This window comes from Peromyscus maniculatus, chromosome 7 (genome assembly GCF_049852395.1).
Source record: "Peromyscus maniculatus bairdii isolate BWxNUB_F1_BW_parent chromosome 7, HU_Pman_BW_mat_3.1, whole genome shotgun sequence".
Taxonomy (NCBI): Eukaryota; Metazoa; Chordata; class Mammalia; order Rodentia; family Cricetidae; genus Peromyscus; species Peromyscus maniculatus.
Genome location: NC_134858.1, coordinates 57,756,097 through 57,778,622, shown reverse-complemented (window position 1 = coordinate 57,778,622; position 22,526 = coordinate 57,756,097). Strand labels below are relative to the sequence as shown.

At 46.8% G+C, this 22,526-nt stretch overlaps 1 protein-coding gene across 2 annotated transcripts in view; it reads left to right on the top strand.

The window, feature by feature from the left end:
• Window positions 1-22,526, top strand: part of Thsd4 (thrombospondin type 1 domain containing 4) — a 579,159-nt gene that overhangs the window by 9,441 nt on the left and 547,192 nt on the right. For both annotated transcript variants that reach the window (XM_016003663.3, XM_076575392.1), the window contains exon 2: window positions 15,220-15,316. In XM_016003663.3, the coding sequence (XP_015859149.1) occupies window positions 15,288-15,316 (29 nt within the window). In that variant the 5' untranslated portion in view covers window positions 15,220-15,287. The remainder of the gene's footprint in view (window positions 1-15,219; window positions 15,317-22,526) is intronic.

Below are 22,526 nucleotides of genomic sequence, written 5' to 3'. Positions count from 1 at the left end.
TTTTGAGACAGGGTTTCTCTGTGTAGCTTTGCGCCTTTCCTGGAACTCGCTTTGGAGACCAGGCTGGCCTCGAACTCACAGAGATCCGCCTGCCTCTGCCTCCCAAGTGCTGGGATTAAAGGCGTGTGCCACCACCGCCCAGCAAAGACTTTTTCAATGCCAGGAAGAATGACTGTGAACATATCCGTGTGAGTAACTTGTATTATTGCTGTGACAAACTCTTGACAAGGAGCATTTGAATAGAGGACTGGGCCATCTGACTTCTAGTTCAAGAGGACGATGCCAGTTTGGCCAGGATGATGTGACAATAAGTGAGGAAGGAGTGGCAGCAGACGCAGGAAGCTGGCCGGTCACACTGCATCCACAGTCAGGAAGCAGAAAGAGAACAGGAAGTGGAGCCTGACTATTCCGACCACCCCCCAGTAGCCTACTTCCTCTAGAAAGGCTCTGCCCCTTAACAGTCCCACAGCCTTCCCAAACAGCACCAAATGGGGACCAAGTTCAAATATACAAATGTATAGGGACATCTCGCATTAAACCACGGCAGTGTCCCAGAGAGTCCACAGAAATCATAGACGTTCCAGTGTCCTTGAGCATCTAGTTCATAAGTTTTAGCCAAAAAATTTGGTTATTTATGAGCTTGGGGGTATCAACTTAAGTAGTTGTCATAATATAATTTATCATACTTTGAGTATGTTTTTGTGGTGAGTAAAAAATTAGAGGCTTTCAAAATTCTTAGCATCCAATGACTTCAGTAATATACTACACCCTCTCAAGAAGCAACCAACTGCAGATTGAATATATCTATATAGTTTATTTTTATTATTGGTTTTCAAGACAGGATTTCTGTGTAGCCCTGGCCGCCGTGGAACTCACTCTGTAGACCCGGCTGGCCTCAAACTTGCATAGATTCCCCCTCCTCTGCCTCCCGAGGGCTGGGATCAAAGGTGTGTGCCACCACTGTCTGGCTCAGATTAAAAATATTTTTAAAGTTTTCTGTCAGTATTGAACATGTTCAGACCTTCATTCTTGTCTTTGTTTACTAGAGATGTATAGTACAGGCAGTGTCCGTTTACACAACATGTACAGTACATGAGGCATTGTGAGCAATCCAGAAATAGTTCAAGATGCACAGACAGGAGGATGTGCATAGGTCATATGCATATACCATGCCATTTGTATAAGGTCGCCACTCACATAGCATTTACACTGTGTGAGATAATGTATATACCCCCAGGAGTAATTTAAAGCATATGGAAGGATATACATAGGTTATATACAAATACCATGCATTTCATATGAGAGACTTGAGTGGCCATGGATATTGCTGGTGGTAGTGGGGATGCCCATGAGCCAGCCATCCCAAGAATATCGATGGATGAATGTGTCATATGGTGTCTTGGTTGCTGATTGAAAGGGAGCTTCTTTATACATTGGTCTCTCATTGTATTTGATCCTGGAGTCCAGTAGCTCTGACTCCTGACCTCCTGATGGTCTGTGGTAAGGAATTTGGACTTGATTCTGGCTGAATCCACCAGGGGAGGGCACAGAAGGCACTCCCAGGCTTGCGTTTGGCACACGGTGAATGCAGGATAAACGTGTTCCCTTTCCTCCCAACGAGACTCAAAAGTCCTGTGTTTTTGGTCAGCTCCAAAAACATGCTGAGCCTCTTTGAGCTTGTTTCTCTGGTTCTTTCCACATGTAATAAAGTCACTAACCTTTTAAAATGGAAACAAAAACAAAGGCTGTTGGAAAGCTGAGTTCCCCGCCCGGGTCACCAGCTCACCCTTATTGGACAAAATGTAGCTCTGTGTAGACGGCTGGTTGGGGCCAGAGGAGAGGCCCCAGCTCCATGGACCAAGGCTCCAGCTGGCCGCAGACCCAGCTCTCCAGCTGGGAGGGGCTGCCTAGCCTGTGGGCTGCTTCTCCTATCTCCCCAGCTCCTGGGTGTATCTTGCTTTCAGAGATTCCAATGGGCAGGAAAGCAGGATTCTCTCCAGATGGGAGACCACCAGCCCCGAAGGTGACGGTGAGGCTGTGGTTCTTGGCTCCCGAACTTGCTTTTGCTGTATGTGTTGGATGGAAACTCGACTTGGGCAAGCGTGTGTTTGTGTTGTTTAGGGGGTGTTGGCACGTAGCCATGTGTGCTTTCTGGCCTGGGGGCTGGCAGGATGTGAAGGGAGGCAGCTGTTGTCCTTCGGCCAGTGAGGTTTCTTTTCCTTGTTTCGCTGGGCAGGGGGCTGGTGTTCTCCTTGGGCAGAGAGCTCTTCGGTGTATAGACAAGTGGTCTTGGCGTCATGGCCACTGGCTCGCCATTTGTCCTCCAGTAGTAATTGCTCATTGCTATGTCACTAATTCTTTATCTCCCCTGCTCCTCACCTCCCGAGACAGGGTTTCTCTGTGTAGCTGTGGCTATCCTGGAATTCACTCTGTAGACAGGCTGGCCTTGAACTCACAGATCCATCTGCCTCTCCTTCCTAGTTTTGGGATTAAAGGTGTGTGTCACCACTGTCCACCCAATTCTTCATTCCTAAATGAACAGCGATTGATTGGATTGTTTGTAAGGGACATTGCTTAACTGAGACAGGCCTTCGCCCTTACCCAGCAGCAGTAAGATGTTCCTTCCCTCCCCTGAGAATAGTCATACAGACTCGTACTACCATCCACAGAGACAGAGACACAAATTCCCTCTGGTCTGCCCCCACCTGTGGACTCAGTGGCAGCCACATGACGAACTGGGGAGCATGCCATGCTTCATGTTTCTCCTTTGCCCTCCCAGCAAGGGAATGCCAGTGGAGACATGCTGGAGAGCGGGAACCGCCACCGTCCTGCCCTAGGACTGATGACTCCCCTTTCCTCAGTGGAGAGCAAATGGGGACTTTTTTGTCCCCAGCTGAGCATGATGAGGGAAAAGCCTCTCTCCAACTCCAGCATGTCAAAAGAAGACAGATAAATGGAAGCCGTAAATAAGATCTTTGTTCATAACACAATGCCGACGATGTGCAGGGTTAGCACAGACTCAGTCACGAGAGCCAGGAAGATCTGCTGAATGGAAAAGGACAATGGATGGAGGCCCGCACGAAGCTGACTAAGATGTGAGAGACACCCAGTGAAGCTTTAGAAGCCCCCATCGTGAAAGTGCCTCAATAAGTAACTACCAATAAGCTCGAAAGAAACGAGAAAAGATCTTAATCAAGAAATAGATGGAAAGGGCTCAACAATTGGAAATTTTCTCAGTTATCCATCGTCGATCAATCTCTCAACCATCTATCTGTCATCTATCTATTGATCCATTACTCATCCATCTATAAATCAATCGATCATCTATACACCAATCATACCTACCATCTATCTGTCTGTCTGTCTATCATATATTATCTGTCTTTCTATCTGCCAGTTATCTATATATCAGTATATATCTCTGTCTCTATCTATGTAATGCTGGGATGTAATCCAGGGCCTTGCACATGGCAAGTAAGTATTCTACCACTAAGCCTTGGAAATTTTATTTTTAAATATTAAAATTATTGTGAGTCAACAAGTTGTCCTAATGTCTAGTTCTGGGGTACAAAGTGGAGTGCTTAAACAAAATGTCCTTCATCTCAGATACCTGTCATTTTTTTTTTGTAAAGAGGACATCTGAAATGTCCTCAGCAGTTATGACATCTATACTATGCTGTTGTTAACAATACACACCAAACTATGCAGTAGCGTAAACAATGAGGACCTCTCAGCACCCTTCGCCGGCTCGCTCTTTTGTGTCCACTCTGTTGCCTTTCAGCACCATCTGCATTCTGCTTCCGTGAGTTGACTTGTTTGAGATGCCACATGTAAGGGAAAACATGGATGTGCCTTCCTGTGTCTGGCTTATTTCACTTAGCATAATATTCTCAAGTTCTAGCCATGTTGTCCCAGATGATGAGGTTTCCTTTTTTAAAGGCTGAGTAGTATTCCACTTAGTGTTTTCTTTATCCAGCATTGGCTGATGGGCATTTACACTAATTTCTATAATGTGGCTATTGGGAAGAACACTCCAAGGAACCCGAGAGAGTTCGTGCATCTCTTCATTAAACAGATGAAGTACTTGAGAAGAAATAGAAAAAGAGGGATTGCTGCACCAGACTAGTTTTTTGAAAAATTTCCATAGAGGATTCCATGACAGCTATTCTAACCCCGCCCCCACCAGTGTCATTTGAAAGTCCCACCCCCTGCCACCCGCGCCAACAAGTCATCTCAAATCTGATCAGAGCCATCCTGACATGTATAAGATCGATGCTCACCCCTGCTTTAAAGTTCCGTTTCCTAGTGATTATGAATGTTTTTGTGTGTGTTCTTTTGAGAGGTGCTAACAAGGTCCCTAATCTACTTTTTCACTCTTTATTGTTTGTTGTTGCTATTGAGTTATTTTCATATTTTGGATATTAATCTCCTATGAGATACATGGTTTGTAAACATTCTCTCCTAGCTTGCAGGCTACCTTTTCACACTGTCCCTTTTTCCTTTGCTTGCAAATGCTTTTGTGTCTGATGTGATCTTATTCATGTTTTTGCTTTGTTGCCTGTGCTTTGGGGATCAGATTTTTTTTTTTAAATCATCCCTCATGCCAATGCTATGCAGTATTTCTCCAATTTTTAAAAATAGTTTCTAGTCTCATGTTTAAGTTTTTAATCGTGCATGGAATTTTGAGAAGTGAAAGCCATCCTAACTGAGATCAGCTCTCACTGGCTGGACTGAATAGGAGAAGTCAAGAGAACAGAAACAGCAAGTTGAGGATGCAACAAGTTACCCAAGCTGGACCATAGAGAGAAGCAGACCTGGGCTACAGTGTCCATAGGACTACATACAGTCCATAGGACTGTAGCAGAAAGTCCAGTATTTGTGCCTGTGATGAAGTCCCAGGGAAGGACAGAGAAGGCAGGACTCAAAGGTCCCGATAGAATCATTCCCCAAAGTTTTCCAGTGTAGCATAAGACACAACTTCAACTTGAAGTCTCGCACCCAGATCCATCTGTTGTTTTTCTGACAGCTTAGCGGCAGCACCTGAATCTACTGAGATTTTAACCACTGTCTGCCACCTGACCTGACGCTGAGACCTCGGCCTGGCAGGATTTCAGGTCCTGCCTGCACCCGCTAGGCCACAGCTGCCAAATGTAGGTTTTAACTCAGTCTCTGTCCTTCTATTTACCAGTAAAGACTCGGGAGTCAGATGTTGGAGTGAAAACCTGCTAAATCAGAGAAGCCGAGAAGCAACCAGCTGACCTCCCTCTTTGGGTGGAGACCCAGCGAGAGAAGGGTCTCGTCACTCATCCCAAACAAAACGAAACCCTTGAGTCTCTAGGCCCCTCACTATCCTTCCTCTGCATCTCTCTATCAGTATTCCTGTTAGCCAGTCGCTGCCCTCCCCATCCAAGGTTAATTTTATTAACACAGTCTCCAAGTTTCACACTGTAGTCAAAATATCCCCCAACACTCATTGCAGTCAGTGTTTACATTTTTGGGACACTCTTTGCTATGTAGCCCAGGCTAGCCTCCAATTTGCTGTCCTCTTACCTCAGCCTCCTAAGTGCTGAGATTACAAGCTCATGATCAAATTTCTGAAAATAATTTTGAAGAATAGAGGAGGAGGAAGAGCTGGTTTTCTCAGCATGTGGATTTTTGTGGCAGGGTGATGAGGAAGAAGTGGTGTGGTTGGAGGGATAGGTGCATAGATTGTGGTAACAGGTGTGTTTGCTCATCTGTGATTGGGCTCACATTCACGTGTGCCTGGGTGCCAATACTCGTGTGTGTGTGTGTGTGTGTGTGTGTGTGTGTGTGTGTGTGTGTGTGTGTGTGTGTGTGAGAGAGAGAGAGAGAGAGAGAGAGAGAGAGAGATCTTGTGAGCGTGCATGTGGAGGCCAGGGGTTGGTGTTGAGTGTCTTCCTCTGTTGTCCCACTATATTTGTTGAGCTGGGTTTCTCGTTGTACCTGGGGCACACAGACTCCGCTAGTCTAGATAGCAGGCTGTCTCTGGGGATTCCTGCCTGCACCCCACAAATGCTGGAGTTACAGGTGGTGGTGCCATGCCTGCCCACCGTTCTTGGGGATTGCCTGGGAGTCTGAATTCTCATTTTCATATTTGTGTGGCAAGCACTTTGCCCACTGAGTCATTGCTTCTGCCCCCACTTGGATTTTGAGAGAGGGAAGGGTAGGGGAGTCAGAGAAACACTGGCTGCAGATGAGTGGGTGGCGGTTGGATGAGGCTGGGCGAGGGGAGGCATGAAGGAGGGATCACTGGAGAAAGAATGCAGAGGACTGACTGTGAGCTGGCAAAAGATTGGGCCCAAGACACAGGGAGTGGGGCTCACTGAGGCCTGGGTGAGCGCTGAGCTCCATTCTCTGGAGACATGGTCACACACCCCACTGACATGCAGGGCTGGGTGTGCAGCTGGTGACCAACCTCTCGTGGCTCAGAAGTCACCACCAACAGGAGGAAAGTAGAGGCTGGTGGGAGGTTCTGAGATGTGGGGCTCCTGGGAGATGCGTGTGACACCCAGTCGCAGAGGTCAGGCCGAGAGAACACTGGTCAGGGTTTGTACCGCTCATGCCGTTGCTGGCATTTGTATTCCAGCTTGGCCTGAAGGCTAGCGTGAGCCCGTACAGGGAGATGGATGTGAACGGAATCTCAGCAGTGCTGATGGGGTTCAAGCGAAGGGTCTGCTAACAGCTTTCTTCTTCCCAAGCTCAATTTCCTTTCATTGTTTTTCTTGAGCTCAGTTCCCCTCAAAGCTTTTAGTTTATACGCTGCACATCTCCTCGGTATCGACTTAATCTTTTAATCACCACACCTGATTTCAGCTCGGCCTGATGCTGGCCTGTCACGGATCGTGGCAAGGGCATAAGGCCAATATGCTAGGTTTCTGCAGCTCTCTGAAGGGCCACTCAGAGCTTCCAGCATACAGGGTACAGCGATGGTTGCTACAAATCATTGACCAGATTTCTATTGCTTAAAAAAAAAAAAAAAAAAAAAAACGTCGTAACACAAACCTGGAGGCACAGGCCTCAGGAGCAGAGCAGGAAAAGGCAAATTCGTTCCCCTGACACTCGGAAGCACCAAGGGCAGAAAGTGGCCCCAGCTGATTTATGGCTCATGCTCTAGAGCGGGCAGGCATGCAGGGAACTGGGGAGAGATCCTAGACTCAAGGCCAGAGCTGGCTGGGAATGAGCTGGGCAGAGCACAGCTTACACTTCCCGTGGCTGGCGCCCAGCTGCAGCCTGGGTGTTGTGTATCAGGGAACATGGACCAACGGCTCTTTGGGGAATGTACAGTGGAGTCCAGGGCCAGGAGCTGTTTAACATTAGATTATGAGACAGTAAGTAATTAGTGCTTTCCTATTTACATTTCTCTGTAGGTTTTTTACTTTTCTTAATAAACGTGCATGATTCTTTTTTCATTTTTATGGGAGTAGGGATTGAAACCCAGGAACATGTGTAAATATATATATATATATATATATATATATATATATATATATATATATATATATATATATAGTTTCCCCCCACCCCCAAAAGAAAAACCATGTTGGTCCATATCCCACTCACTCATCTCTGAAGTTTCACCAGGATCCATTTGTGAATGGAATCAATGTGTCACTGCGCTCTAGGAATTTGTTCTTGTACTGTTAACACATATGTGAACCCTCCTTCCCTGGTGTGTGTGTGTGTGTGTGTGTGTGTGTGTGTGTGTGTGTGTGTGTGTAAGAGGGGGGGGGAAATGAATATGGGAAAGAATGCGCATGTGTGTGCGTAGACACAGATGTTCTACAGAATGGCAAGGGACCACTGTAGGCAGAGGGGCGTAGATCCTAATGAAGAAACTGTAAACCAAGGCCCTGAGTCAGGAGGGAAAGGTGGTCTGGGCCGACACTCTCCTTGTCCCATGGCCACCTGCCTTTGGCCAGCGTGTCTAGAGCACACGCAGGTGTTGGAAATGAGACTGCTCACTGGAGAAGGCCCAGGGAAGCCCTTTGGAAAGCTGCAGGTCCCATGCGGAGCCCAGCTGGAAAGGTCTGCTCTTTTTCCTTTGATATCCACAACCCATGGAGTGGAGGCTGTTCCTGGAAGAAGATTCTGGGAGCAGGTGTATGGGGAAAATATTGGGGGAAAGTCCGGATTCCACCTCCAGGTGTCTGAATCCTAGGGAGGGTTTCCCGTGACCCATCAGAACGTCTTCCTGGGTGTTCAGGGTGTTAGGATTCAGGCAAAGAATGCTGGCCACTGTGTTAATCTCCAAAACGCTTAGCAGTTGCCACAGAAAGACCACCGTTGCGTCGCTGTTCAGATCCCCAGCTGGGCAAGCTATCCTGAAGAGAAGACCCTCCTGGTGATGTCACCCGAATGGGTACCTGCTGTGCTCAAGTGCTGTGCCAGGCACCGGCTGTGGAAAGTTAAGAAAGGAAAAAGTCGTAGTGACACAAGGTGACTGTTGCTAGATTGGAGTTCTGTATGTGAGACTAAAATAGTGTCGCTAGGCTGGTGGACTCTCGTGGGTCAGATGCTGCCGCTGGAGGAGAAAGTCCCTCCCCTTTGGTCTGATGCCTCTGAAGTTGAAAAAAGCAACTCTCAGAAGCCGGAGCAAATGGCTCGAGTATTTGAAATATCCTGCCTGCCTGATATTTCGACACTTGAATATTTTCCCTAGTTACCTGGGAAACGATTTTCATCTTAGGATCGAAAACAAATACAAAACCACACAAGCGTTAATGACCCTGCAGATGATGTTCTCTGTGCTGGCTAACCAACTTTCTCCAGGTGAGGATGGAGCTGCAAGGGTTTTTTTTTTCACCCTTAATGAAGGACAAAGCCTGTGGTAATGTGTTTGCTTGCAAGTAGCCAAGGAGTTTGCATAGATCTCCACATTTTTTCCTAACTCACACTCTGTGTTTCCTCGTTGCTCAGGGTGAGCCAGCCAGTCTGCAGTATGGGGGTTCCATGGGAAGAAATGACTTCTGTGGCTGAGGGACAGAGGAAAAAGGGATGGGCCCTATGACGTGGGGGGAGGAAAGACCATCAGCCAAGGACACGTTGGTTGGGGGAACATTCCTCTGGCTGTCCTCCATCCAGGGGGCAAGAAGCTGGAAGTGTGACCAGGTTGGGGCCCCAAGGTCAGCTTCCCTGTATGCTCTGTGGCCTGGGGCAGGATTTCCTGAAAGGGCTGTGTGGATTCATGACTGCCTAGAGAAGGCGCTAGAGGTCAGACCCCCCCAGAGAGGCAGCATCTGTCTGCGTCTGCCCTGGGTGGCGGGTCTGCCTGCTCCTGGGGCTCCCTGTGGACATTTACTGAACACGCATAATAGCACCTCAAGAGAAATAAGATCCAGTCCCGCTTTCTGGTATGGAAAGCTCTGACTGGGGAGATTGGGAGGATGAAGACTTGGGTTCTGATCCTCACCACTCCTATAAAAAGCCAGGTGTGGGATCTGCAACCTCAGCACTGGAGAAATGGGCCCAGGTGGATCCCCAGAGCTTGCTGGCCAGCCTAGGTAGCTGAACAGGTCAGGTCCAAAGTTGAGTGGGAGGCCTTGCCTCAAAAGATAAGGTGAAGGGCTGGAGAGATGGCTTAGCTGTTAAAACACTACCCATATGAGCTGGAGGACCGTTTGGATCCACAGGAACCCATTTGAAATGACAGGTGGGCGTGGCACCTACCTGTAATTCCAGCCGAGGGAGGCAGAGATGGGCTCTCCAGAGCAAGCTGGCTAGCAAGACTAGTCATACTGGAAAACGCTGAGTTTGACTGAGAGACCCTGCCCCAATGAGTAAGGAGGGGAACTGAGCAAGGCTGATTCCACTGATCAACCTTGGGCCTTCACATGCACATATGCAAAACAAAAAAAAAACCAAAACCAAAACAATACCCTGCACTTGCTTTTGTGCGTCTAGTTATATATAAAACATTCTCGTCATAATGGTTTAAAGAAGTTTATAACTGAGTGTTTGGCTGTATTTTTAGTTGTGCTTGGCTTGTGTGGCCAGGAGGTTGCACTGGACATGCCTAGAAGGACATCTCGTCCTCTGCCTGCTGAGGATATAACACACTCATCCCCTTTGAGCAGGGGCTCCTTGAAGACACAAAGCTGGTTCTCTGCCTCTTGGTTTTGGCCATTACTCGTGGCCACTTTGTCCCTTCTCCAAAGCTTCCTCCCATTCAGTATTTTCTCAGTTGGGGTGTGGAGACACCTTTGTCCTGTCCAGCTGCCACCTCGCTGGCCCTAGACCTTGGTTTCTACTCCCTGGCTTGCCACAAGGACCTCTGGACCCTTCGTCCTCAGCTGTCTGCCATTCTCTAGTTCTTTCTACAGGACAAAGTTCGTCCACTCCAAACACATGGAGTGCCCTGACTCTGGAAGCCTCCATCCACTGTCAGTCCTCTTCCGTGGTCCTTGTCCCTTATCCAGATGTTGGTTTCCCAGTTTGGCTGAGGGTTGTACAGCATACTTACTGGGTACCCTCTCAGGTGTCTAGTAAAAGATGTTTGCCAGCCTTCTTCAGCCTCCCTAACGATGGGGGCGCGGGTGACTGGGACCTAGCCAGGTTCCTTTTAAAAGCCTTGACCCCACTGCTTTGCTTGTGAGTCACTTCCTGTACCCAGGGACTAGTGAGTTTGTTTGTCAGGGTGGTTGCTTTACATTGTATGAGTTCCAGGCATGTGTGTGGGAGGGAGGGCTGACGGGGAGAACGCGGACCTGGAGTCGGGCCCTTCTGGTGTTGACTTGGGGGACTGACCGAGCAGACCTACCTCTTCAGAACCAGATGAGTCAGGTAGGAGCTTTGTTCATACCATGAGGACAAAGGGCAGAAAAAATACTCAGAGTAGGGGACAGTGTGGTTGTGTCATAGATCAGGGCACTTCGGCATCTTTAAGGATTGCGTGAATTATATTCTGCCCTGGATTGGATCTACCATGCTGCTTTTTTTTTTTTTTTTTTTTTTTTTTTTTTGGTCTCAAGCCCTGTGGCCTCCCAGGGTGTGGGGTGTGGGGACTGTGACCGAAACAAATCAGAAGACTTGTTCAGCTTCCCCAGAGTCTTACTGGATCTGGGAGAAGGTGAGCTCTCCAAGCCCTAGGGAGCGTCCACTCTTACAGAAACTGCATTGTTAGCCATTGTGTCCAATGTCAAAGTTGTAAATCATGAGCAAACCTCAGGAGGAGGCTCAGTCCCAATGGAGCCCTTGTTTACTCAATGGCTCAGCCCACTGTTGCCAAAAGTATCTTCGAGGAACCTCATTTTACCAGGCTCCCCTCCCCCGAGAGCTAACAATGGTTCTTTCTTGGGCATCTCATCAAAATCGGCCTGGCGCTGCTTTACAGGGTCTTAGAGAACAGGCTTTACTGGGCTTCTCAGTTTTTTACTCCACACAATCTTAGTTCTGATCCTTTACTGTGCCTGGCCTTTCTGAGAGGACTTTGAACTTGCTTGACTGTAAACCCCAGTGAGGCGTACCCTCCCTATGTGTGATAAATGCTGCTATTTCTCCTCACCTTCATTCATTTCACCTTTTAATAAATGCTGGTTAAGACCCACAAAATTAGTTTCACGATGTTCGTGTGGGTGGTGGGACTCAGAGCTGGTTGAATAGACGACACCTAGTGGAAGCCAATGTGAACCCCGAGGAAATGAGAGAGCAGGCAGGTCTCCCAGAGGAAGCTTCTCAACCCGTATGTAAGGATGACCAGTCAACTCTGAGAAGCTGCTAGGCACAGCAGATTCCAGAACTTTGAAGTCTGAGGCGGGAGGAGGACCAGAAGTTCAAGGTCAGCCTGCATTATCAGAGTAAGACTGTCTCAAAACCCAAAATCCAAACCAGAACACCTGACAAAAGTTAGTCAAAAGATATACTAGTGTCTTCCATCTTTTTTAATTGTGTAGTTCTTTTTTTATTTTACATCAGTCAAAACATAATTGTGCATCCAACTCCAGTGTTTTCGGCTACTTGTTTATTTTATTTATTTATTTATTTTGGTTTTTCAAGACAGGGTTTTTCTGTGTAGCTTTACGCCTTTCCTGGGACTTACTTGGTAGTCCAGGCTGGCCTCGAACTCACAGAGATCCGCCTGCCTCTGCCTCCCGAGTGCTGGGATTAAAGGCGTGCGCCACCACCGCCGGCTACTTGTTTATTTTTATCTGTCAATGTATTCTATGACCACATAAAAATATACTCCAAAGGTAAACTTTAAAGGGGCAAGGCACAAATGAAAGGAGCCATGTTTTAAATGGCATGCAAGCAGGTGGATGCCTTTCTTCGGGTAGATAAAGACCCAAAGGCGTAATACACACAGAGGGAGATCAGGATGGGGCATCAGCAGGGGCTGTTGGAAGGCTGTGGATAATTTTATGTTTTCTGGGCACTCGGGAGACAGCTCAGTTGGTATAGTGCTTGTCTGAGATTTATGAGAGTCTTGTTTCAATCCCCAGCAGTGTCCAAAGTGGGGATGGTGAAAAAGGTACAAGTTCAATGGCCCTAGGCCACTGGAGTCCTCCTTAGGGTCCTTCATTAGCACCTCACTCTCCTGCATGCTCTCTCTCATATCTATTATCTATTATATATTGGTGGAAGGTTTTCGGTCTTTGCCCTTATACACTAATCTTGATATGTTCCCCATTTCCTGCCTTAGTGCTATGGAGAGGACCCAAGCACATCTTTTGTTGAGTATTTATTAGCCAGGGGTTATTAGAAGCTTGGCAAAACTTGCCCTGCCTTCCAAGTTCGGTGCCTTGTCTTGATGCACACCTGCCCTGTAGCCAACAGGCGGAAGACTGTGCCTGGATGTCCAGGGCTCTTTAACAGATCTGGTTTGCTGGCCTTGTTCCTGGTAGATCACACTGTAACTTCTGGCGGGCAGTCAAGACTGGAAGGGTCTTCAATACCATGAGTAATTTCATGGGCTGCTGATGGGCAATTAGGAGTGATTACAGCTAAGAGGCTTTCCTTTCTTAACAGCTCCAGAAAGGGTGGTGGGAACTTAAAATCTGGATATCCCCCCCCCCCCCCCCGAATAGGCTTGTCCAATTTTCATCATTGTATTGTCCTTTCCCCCCCTTTTTTTCTTTCTTTCTTTTTTTTTTGGTGTAAATTCTTATAATTATTTTTCTCCCCACCCCTGAAGTCCTGGGAAGGATGTGGAGAGAAACGGCCTTTGAAAACTGTCTTTCTGTGAGAGGGTGTCATCCGTCCATGTCTGCCCCTCTCCCCCTGTATTCTTGCTCCATCCGTCTTTCCTGAAATGAGCAGCGGGAGGTGCAGGGGTAGGCCATCCTCTTCTCCAGAGGTTTATTACATTCCATCCAAACCTCCCGTCCTGGCCTTTCTGATGCTATTTATACTTTGCTTCCAGACTTCTGGCTTACTTGCCAGTATTTAGAAATTCTGTCTGGTAAGGACACCAGAATAAAGTGGTCTTTGTAGATGAGGCATTCTCTTTACCTGCTTTTAAGGTGGTGACATACTCTAAGTGCCACTTTGTTCTTTGGGCATAAGTCTCACTGGAGCTACCCGTTAGTCAGTGTCCCGATGCGCCAGCCTCTGGCCACACACGCTTCATGTGCCTCCTCATTTATTCTGCGTGACCACCTGTGGTAGGATTCTAGGCATGCTAGCCCTGTTTTTCATGGTGATGGTGTGGAACCCAGGGCTTTGTGCATGCTAGGCAAGTTTTCTACCAGATGACCCACGTCTGCAGGCCCCACCAGTGATATTTCACGCAGGGTTTCTGTTTCTGTGCTAGTAGTTGAACCCAGGGCCCTATCCATGCTGAACTAGAACTCTAGCTCCGAGCTGTATCCTCAGTCCTAGGCAGCATTTATAAGCAGTTTTATTGAGAAATAACTCATAGTTCATCAATACTGTAATGGATTTTAGTCTATTCACAGTGTTGTGTAATCACTACTAATTTTCGTACATTTTTGTCACCCCAGGAACAAATGGTGCACTTCCCCATTACCTCCTTCCTCCTGTCCTCCCCCAGCTCCTGGCAGCTCCTCATCTACTTCCCATCTCTGCGTTTTCCTATTCTGAATACTACCTGTAAATGGAGTCATATAATGTGTGTTCTTTTGTGTCTGGCTTCTTCCATCTAGAGTGTTCTGCTGATGTCAGTACTCCCAGCTTTTGTTAGGCAGTACTTTTACTATATGATACTATACGGTCAGGAAATCAAAATTCTGACTTGCCAAAATGGCTTTCTCGGGTCAGATAGCCAGTCAGAAGCCGTTGGATTTTTAGAACAGTTTGCCGAATGCCAGCCCCTCATCACCCGGGAGCCTGAGGGCATCGTACTGAAAGTGATCTATTGAACATCTTCTGTGGGTTGGCGCATTGGTTACTTGTCTTGTTTCTGTGACCAAATATAGAATCAACTTCAGGGGAGAGTAGTCTGTTGTCATGGTTTGAGAGGATATGGTCCATGGTGATAGGGAAGGCGTGACCGTGAGGGCACAGCATGCTTGGCTGCGTGGTGCTCACGGCCAACCCAGAGAAGGATGAGTGCTGACGTTCATTTGGGTTTCTCTGTTTCCTTTTGCATTTAGTCTGGGGTTCCCAGCTCCTAGGGGGTGCCGCCCACATTCAGGATGGCTCTTGCTCAGCTAAACCTCTCTGGAAATGCTTCCATAGATACAGGCAGAGGTGTGTCTTGTAGAAGATTCCAGAGACCCTCAACTTGCCAATGAAGATTAGCTGTCACCGTCAGGGACTGTACTGAGTGTCCTGGAAGGCTGTTCCCTTGTGTTCCTTCAGTATCACCTTCGAGCTGGGAAATCCTGGTCACCATGACTGGGAAGTGGCATTTTTCTTTTAGTAGCTTCTATTGTGTATGTTTTTTTTTTTTTTAGTACATTTCATTTATTTGTTTTAATTTTTGTGTGTATTTTATTAGTACATTTTATTTATTTGTTTTACTTTGTGTGTGTGTGTGTGTGTGTGTGTGTGTGTGTGTGTGTGTGTGTGGTGTTTGCTGAGGCTTACATGGTGCTATCAGAAGACAACTTGTGTGAATTAGTTTTCTCCTTCTACCGGGTGGGATCCAGGTCAGATTGGCAGGTTTGGTGGCAGGCGTCTCTACCAGCTGAGCCATCTTGTCGGCCCTTTCACGTTTGTTTAATCCCAGTTTCTTTCTGTGATTGGGCTCTAGAACTTTTCCAGGCAAGTGACGCTAAAAAATAACCATGTTCATTTCTATAGGAGTTGAACCTGCAGAAAACTGGGGACACCTCTGAGGAACCCTTGCCTTAGCCTGGACCTGCAGCATCATGGTTTCCCATTTCACAAGCTGTCTCAGGTGAGCAGAAAACCTCTTAAGCAAAAAAACAACACTTAGGGTGTGGCTCTGTGCTGTGCCCCTGCCTAGCATTGCCAGACTCTGGGTTCACACTATACTGTACTAAATAAGCATATCCCCTTGGCCCAAAACGGAGCTTGGTGTTTCTGTTTTACTCTATGGGTTCTTAAGTAATTGGTCTTCAGGTTGTGCGTCTCACTAGTATTTGATACAGCAGTTCAGGTGTGCAGTTGTCTACATTTCAGAAGGTCCTTCCAGGCCAGGAGCTACAACGCTGTAGAACAAAGTCCAGGTGGCTTGAGCTCTGCTGTCTTCTGGGAAACTCTAGGACTCAAAACAAAATTCACTTTTAGATAAATAATTGGATATCAGTAAATACGTATCATATCTTATGTAATAGAATCATCCAAGGAACTGGAAAAGTATTGTGATCCCCTATGACCACAGGTAACTCTGGCTACAGCCCCACAGAGTTTGACTTAACCTATCTGGTATCATTACGACCCTGGTCAGTTCTGCTCAAAACTTGCATGGGATTTCCACTTTAATTTTAAAACCTGCTTCTTATATTAAGTATGAGTATATCGGTAAACTGAGTAAGTACTGCCTTTTTATTTTGTAGATCAGAAAATAAGTTCTCAGAGGTACTAAGTTATGGACATGGACTTGCATTATCTGCGGACTCAGAATAAGAGCTCCAAGCACTGGAAATGTTATCCATGTTATTGGAATTGTTTTCAAACTTGAAACAAAACAAAACACTGATAGGGGACTGGAGCTGTGGCTCAATTGGCGGATTCTTGGATTCTAAGTACCAAATCAACTGGGCTTTGGTTGCACATGGCTATAATTCCAGTACTCAGGAAATAGAGGCAGGAGGATCAGAAAATGACTGTATAGATAAGGCCAGCCTGGTCTAAATGAGACCCTATCTTAATAGAATAAAATAAACTGATGGGATTTTTAAAATTATTTAATCAGGGTCAGTGAGCTGGCTCAGCAGGTAAAAGCATTTGTCTTGCAAACCTGATGTCCTAAGGTTAGTCACTGGAATGCAAGGTGGAAACAGAGAAGTAACACCTGAAAACTGTGCTCTAAGCTCTACATAACACACACACACACACACACACACACACACACACACACACACACACACACACCCCGATACACCAATAAATAAGAATTTAAAATTTATTTCTTCAAAATCCTATGTGAGATCTCAATATATAAAATAGACAACAGGTTTTATTGATAAAAATGAACTTCCTAGGTACAAATTTGTAACATTTACACATTGTCAGATCAGTGAACACCAACATTTGGAGTCAGGATTTCTGGATGATTCTTTCACATCTTCCTCACATTGAGTTTATTTAGTGGTTGTTTTAGCTGCTCTGTTTCACGAGCATGCTGAACATCCCAAGTAAGGTCTTGCAGTTGATAACAATTCTTTGATGAGGTCATCCTGAGGTTTTGGGATACTCTTTACATAAATCGATTGACAGTCTGGACAGAGGGAAAGAAGAGCGTGCTGTCTCAAAGCTGTACCCTCAGGGTATCTTACAGTCTTTCTTCCTCTTTAACCATGCATTATCCTCAAATGCCAACAACTCATGCTAAAAATGCAAACAATCTGTGACATGTTATGATGTCACCATATACGATTGCCCAGCTAGGCGACAACATTTGCCAAGCAGATGCTTCAGGGCCCATACACAGCATTGAATTGAGTATAGAGTATGTGAGTCCTTTAATGTGTCGTTGCTTGTAAAATTTTACACCAACAGTCATGTGCATGCTTGAAATCCAAAATCCCACAGGAACTACAAAACTTGGCATTAATGACATGGTCATAGATATGTCAGATGTCAGCAAGAGAGGGCAGACAAGCCTCATTTTGACCTGTGTAATATCCAGCCATCAACAGCCGCCTAAACCAATGCTTGGTTACCTTAAAGCTTAACACTTCAAAATGAAATTTGTTTCGAAACAGAGTCTTACATATCCTAGGTTGGGCTTGAACTCCCTGTGAAAACAAGAATGACCTCTGAACTCTTGACCTTCTAGATTTCACCTCCCAAGTACTGGGACTATATGTGTGTGTCACCCTGTCTTGGTTATGGGGTGCTAGGGGTGGAACCCATGACCTCATGTGTACTAGGCAAGCTCTCTATCAGCTGAGCTATCACCCTCAAACATTAAATGATATTTCTAAACATACAACATGTACCAAACATATGGGAGACCCCACAACACTGCTGCAGAACCACAGGGGAGTGAGAAATAAAGGCAAGTCAGTCCGGCCATTGGCCGCTTCTGCAGTGTGTCACATGGCACCGATGTACAACCAAGTAGAGGTTACAGTCAGACATTGAACTGGATGGAAAGAGCAAGTGCAGGATAAGAGGGGGATGCCCTGCCTGGCAAGCAGGTGTGAGTATGCTGTCATCAAAAAGGGCTCCCCCAAAGACATGGGGATTCTCCAACACATGAGCACCCAGGCTACATGAGCAAAGCACTTCATGGGGAAGGTCCCATTGGCTGTGTTTTCCTTGTTTGCCCTTTTCCTTTACATCCTGGAGTTCGAATGCAGGCTTCTCCCGCATTGGTCAGAGCAAGGCGTGTGGTGGGAGCCATCCCTCTCTGAGGGAGGCCTCACAGCAAGCTCACCTCCCACCTCTGCCCTGACCATCGTTTCTAAGAAATTACCTGGACCTCTGACCTTAGCCTGGTGGGAGCGACTGGAAACTGCATGTGGCCTTGCTACCTGGCTGGTGGGCTGTGGCGTCGTGGCAGGGCCCTGCGCTGGGTCCTGTGGCAAAGACTGTTTGGACAGGTCTCCTTGGTGGGTGTGTCATCAAGGGTTCTGCTGTCAAGGCTGGAGGAAGAGAATGTGAATTATGGGGCTGGGCAGGCGACTCTGCAGGAGTATAAACTGGAGACTTCCGCCAAAGCCCCACCTCAGAAGCCAGACATGCATTACCCACTGTATGTCTTTAAAAATTTATTTTAGAATGATGCGTGTGTGTGTGTGTGTGTGTGTGTGTGTGTGTGTGTGTGTGTGTGTGTGTGTGTGTGTGTGTTGGGGTTGGGGGAGGTCAGAGGACAACTTTTGGGGGTCAGTTCTCTCCTTCCACCACATTCTTTTAATGTTACATGCCTGGACCTGAGGAACCATCTCACCCACCCACCCATTATGTGCATGTTTTCCTCCAGGCTCATTTCAATATATTTTATGCTTTACAAACAAAACCAAAGCTATAATGCCTTTTGTTGAAATGCTTTCTAAAATGTTCTGGGGGAGGAGAGTTCTGATAAGAGTGAGAAGTCTCTGACACAGTAGAAGAGGAGCAGGCACACGTGCTCATTCAGGCAGCTTCCATAGTTATCAGGCTGACCAGATGCATGAGGATGGATGGAAAGAGTCAACGGATTTCTCTGTCTAGAGGGAAAGCAGGCTGCAGTTAGACCCATGCTGGCCAGAAAATCTCCGAGAGGAAAAAACATTCAAGGGGATTCACAATACCGACATGCAGAGATTTACTTCAAAACCCCTCCTCAGTCCTTGCCAAGCCACAGAACAACAGAATGTCAACTTCATCCACATTGAAAGAGACAGTGAAGCCCAGGAATTAACATAGACCCCTGCTCTGCTCAGAACTCTATCGGTGAAAGGAATCCAAGTCAAAGCCAGTAGCAGAAGATGCATTAAAACATTAACCCAGAATGAGCTGGGTAGACGGTTACTAAAGTCATGGATAAGCTCAGGATGCACACGAAAGCTTCGAGATGCATAACATCCCTTTGGATCAAAAGGTTGGAGGAAGCTACATTAAGTAAAGTTTGTCTACATCTATTCCAAGTCAGGAAGAAAATGTGCTAAATGACACAGAAATGTTTGTATTTCTTGGACTTCAAATCACATGTCCTGTGTGTGTATGCATTTGCGTGTGTTGTATGCACAACGTTTGTGTGCACCTATGCATTCAGGTGTGCCTGCATGTGTGGTGACTGAGTATGAAGGTCAGAGGTCCGATCCAGGCATCTTCTAGTCTTGCACCTTCCTCTTAGAGACAGGGTGCCTCGATGAGGCTGGAGCTCACTGATGGCGCTAGAATGGCTGCCTGAGGGAATCTCCACTATCCACCTTCCCAGGACTAGGATTGCAGGCGCCTGCTGCCATGCCCCCCATACCCCCGGGTTTTTACGTGGATGCTGGGGATCTGAACCCAGGTCTCATGCTTGCATAGATAGCAAGCACTTTACCGTCTGAGCCGTCTCCCTCACCCCCCCCCCCTTTTTGTAGGTACCATTATAGCTGCACTTGTTTCTTTTGTGACTGATTGAAAGGAAATAAGATGTTCTCACCTCGAAGTTTAGCAATCCATGATGATGGTGAGCTGGCATCACCAGCCAACAGCCCTCGAGTCGTGGGGTGGCAGGTGCTCTTTGCTGACTTCTCAGCATGCCTTAGCAGAGCCGACAAACCTCATGTTTCCAATGAAAACATAGGCGGAAACAAAACTACTAAATGCCAAGGAGGCGGTTACATTGGCAGGAAATAGAATTGATTTGGCCGTTTTTATTTTGAACGGTAGTTTTTGAAGAAATGCAGATGTAATTAGGGCCATTACAGTTAGATGGTGAATTTTATAGGTCTTATGGAGGAGAGGTCTGGATCATTTTAAGGGTTTTACAGTCCATGGCCTTAGGTCAAGTGTCTGGTTTTAGTCTTTGAAAACATTAGCTTCTTCTTTCCTTGATATACACTCCAGTGAAGCATTATTATGTTAATGCCTGTCAGCCATTCCACTTAGAAATACAACCAAAAGGGATTGGGGAAATGAGAGCCAGAGGGGGTGGCTGCTTTTGGGGCCTCTTGAGGCCATGGAAGAGGACCCTTGAGGACCAATGTGAGGGGAAGTGGGCTCAGCGAACTGTTGGCCTGTGTGTGCGAGCATCCAGGATAGGGCTGGCTATTGGAGGTGTGATCAGCTAGTGAACACTGCAGTCTTCCCTGAGGTGAAAAAATATGTGGTCATTGGAAAGGTCCAGGGTCAACCACTGTCCCTTTGTTGGAGATCAGGAAATGAGGAAGAAGAGGAGGGAAGTAGAGAAGAGGAGAAAGAGGAAGTAGAGGAAAAGGAAGAAGAGGCTACTAAGTCAAGTATTTAAATTTCCTGGTATTTCAAAGGCAGGCCAGCAAGGCACTACCTATAATTCCAGCACTTGGGAGGCTGAGGCAGGAGGATGGAGAGTTGAAGCTGTAGGAGACCCTGTCTTAAAACAACCCCTTAAAACAAGCAAAAACAAACAAAAAAGTCAAACTGGGATTTGTGTTAGCTGTCAACACCTAAGCTCAGGTGACAGTCGGTAAATACATTAGAATATCTAATGAGTGGCAGACCACCAGTGCAGTGGATAACCCATCCGACGAGGGATTGTAAGATGAAGCATTGAACACATGAAGTAATAATTACCTTTTATATGGAGGAAATTACGACAAACATTTTGTTTTCCCGACCAGGATGATCAGCGACTTTATCCCAAATGCAGGTTAAAGCGTGGAAACCATTCGGATGACACACCTTCAATAGTTTACTTTAAACTTAAAACACATGTACATCCTCACACAGCTTGTTTTGATGTGGGGCCAAGAGCGGTTCTTTGAGCACGAAGCCCTGATTGCCTTTCTTATGCAAGCCGCACCGGTAAGCATTATCTGAGGTTTCCACTTTAAAGCCGGGTGAGGATTTAAAGACATTTGCAAAGCAGTCTGAGGACAGAATGACTCTAGGTTTTAAGGGTTTTCTTTTCTGCCCCTAATCATCCGCAGTTATCTCATCCACACCTAATTTGCCAGCCGCTCCCTCCCTCCTTGGCTGATTGCCTTTCTCGAGGCTTTCCACAGCACTCAGCTCACTTTTGTAGACACAGCCATCAAATCCGCCTGCTGCTGTGTGGATTCCCAGCTCTGGGAATGGCTAGGGTATTCTGTGTCACCACAGAGCAGGGCTCGCGCAGGCGCGCGCTCGCTTGCTCGCTCGCTGGCTCCCAGTGCAAACAGGTTTGGGAACCCGGTGGCGTGTGAGTGCTACTACACTGATGGGAAGAGTGTAGAATGTGTCCAGGAAGAACCTTCTGGACTCGCATCTGTGGATTTCTGGTGGGAGCCATCTGAACGGCAGGCAGAGAGGCCAGAGGAAATAAAACGCGTTTCTGGAGGACTGCCCTGGCAAAGCTTACCTATAAAATGACGGCAAGCATCCAGACAGGATTGATTTTGCCTTATGCCTGGCACAGCCCGGTACCTGGACCCTGTCCTCATCACTCAGTGCTTGATTGTGGGATTTGCTAGAACATTCTGTACTGAGATGGAGTTGAATGGTGTCAAGGTGTGATCACTGGGCTGCCAGCTAGCCATTCCTTGCCTCCCCAGGTAAAAGCTTTGCATCCTCAGGAGTTAGAACCAATTGCTCTAGTTTTCGGGACAGATTTATCTTACCTTCCTTTTATTAGCTTTACTGTCTCACCATGGGGAATTATGAGATGCATTAAAAAACAAACAAACAAAACAACTGAGCCTGGTGGTAGTGGTGCACTCCTTTAATCCCAGCATTTGGGAGGCAGAGGCAGATCGGGAGGCAGAGCTTGGAATTCCAGGCCAGCCTGGTCTACAGAGTCAGTTCCAGGACAGCCAGGGCTGTTACACAGTGAAACTCTGTCTCACAAAAACCAAAAACCAAAAAGCAAACAAACAAGCCAAAAAGAAAAAACAAACAAACCAACAACAAACAAACAAAAAACAAATCAGAAAACAACAAACAAAACCCAAACTGATGAGAAGTGTGTATCACAGCCTCACTCTGGTTTATTTTTTTTCCTTCTCCTCCTCCTCCCCCTTCTCTCTCTCTTTCTCTTCTCCCTCCCTTTCTCTTCCTTCTTCACCTTCTGCTTCCCCCATTCCCACCTCCCTTGTCTCCTCCTTTTGTTTTCTTCTTCTTTGAACAGATGTCATGTAGCCCAGGCTAACCTCAGACTTACCCTGTACTTACCATCCTCCTGCCTCCACTGCCAGAGTACTGGGAATACGGGGCTAAACCACCATGCCTGTGCCTAGCTTTTATTGTGTTGGGGGTGGACCCAGGGCTCATACACGCTAATCCATACTCTCCCACGGAGCCCCGCCCCTCGCCCCGCCCCTCATTTA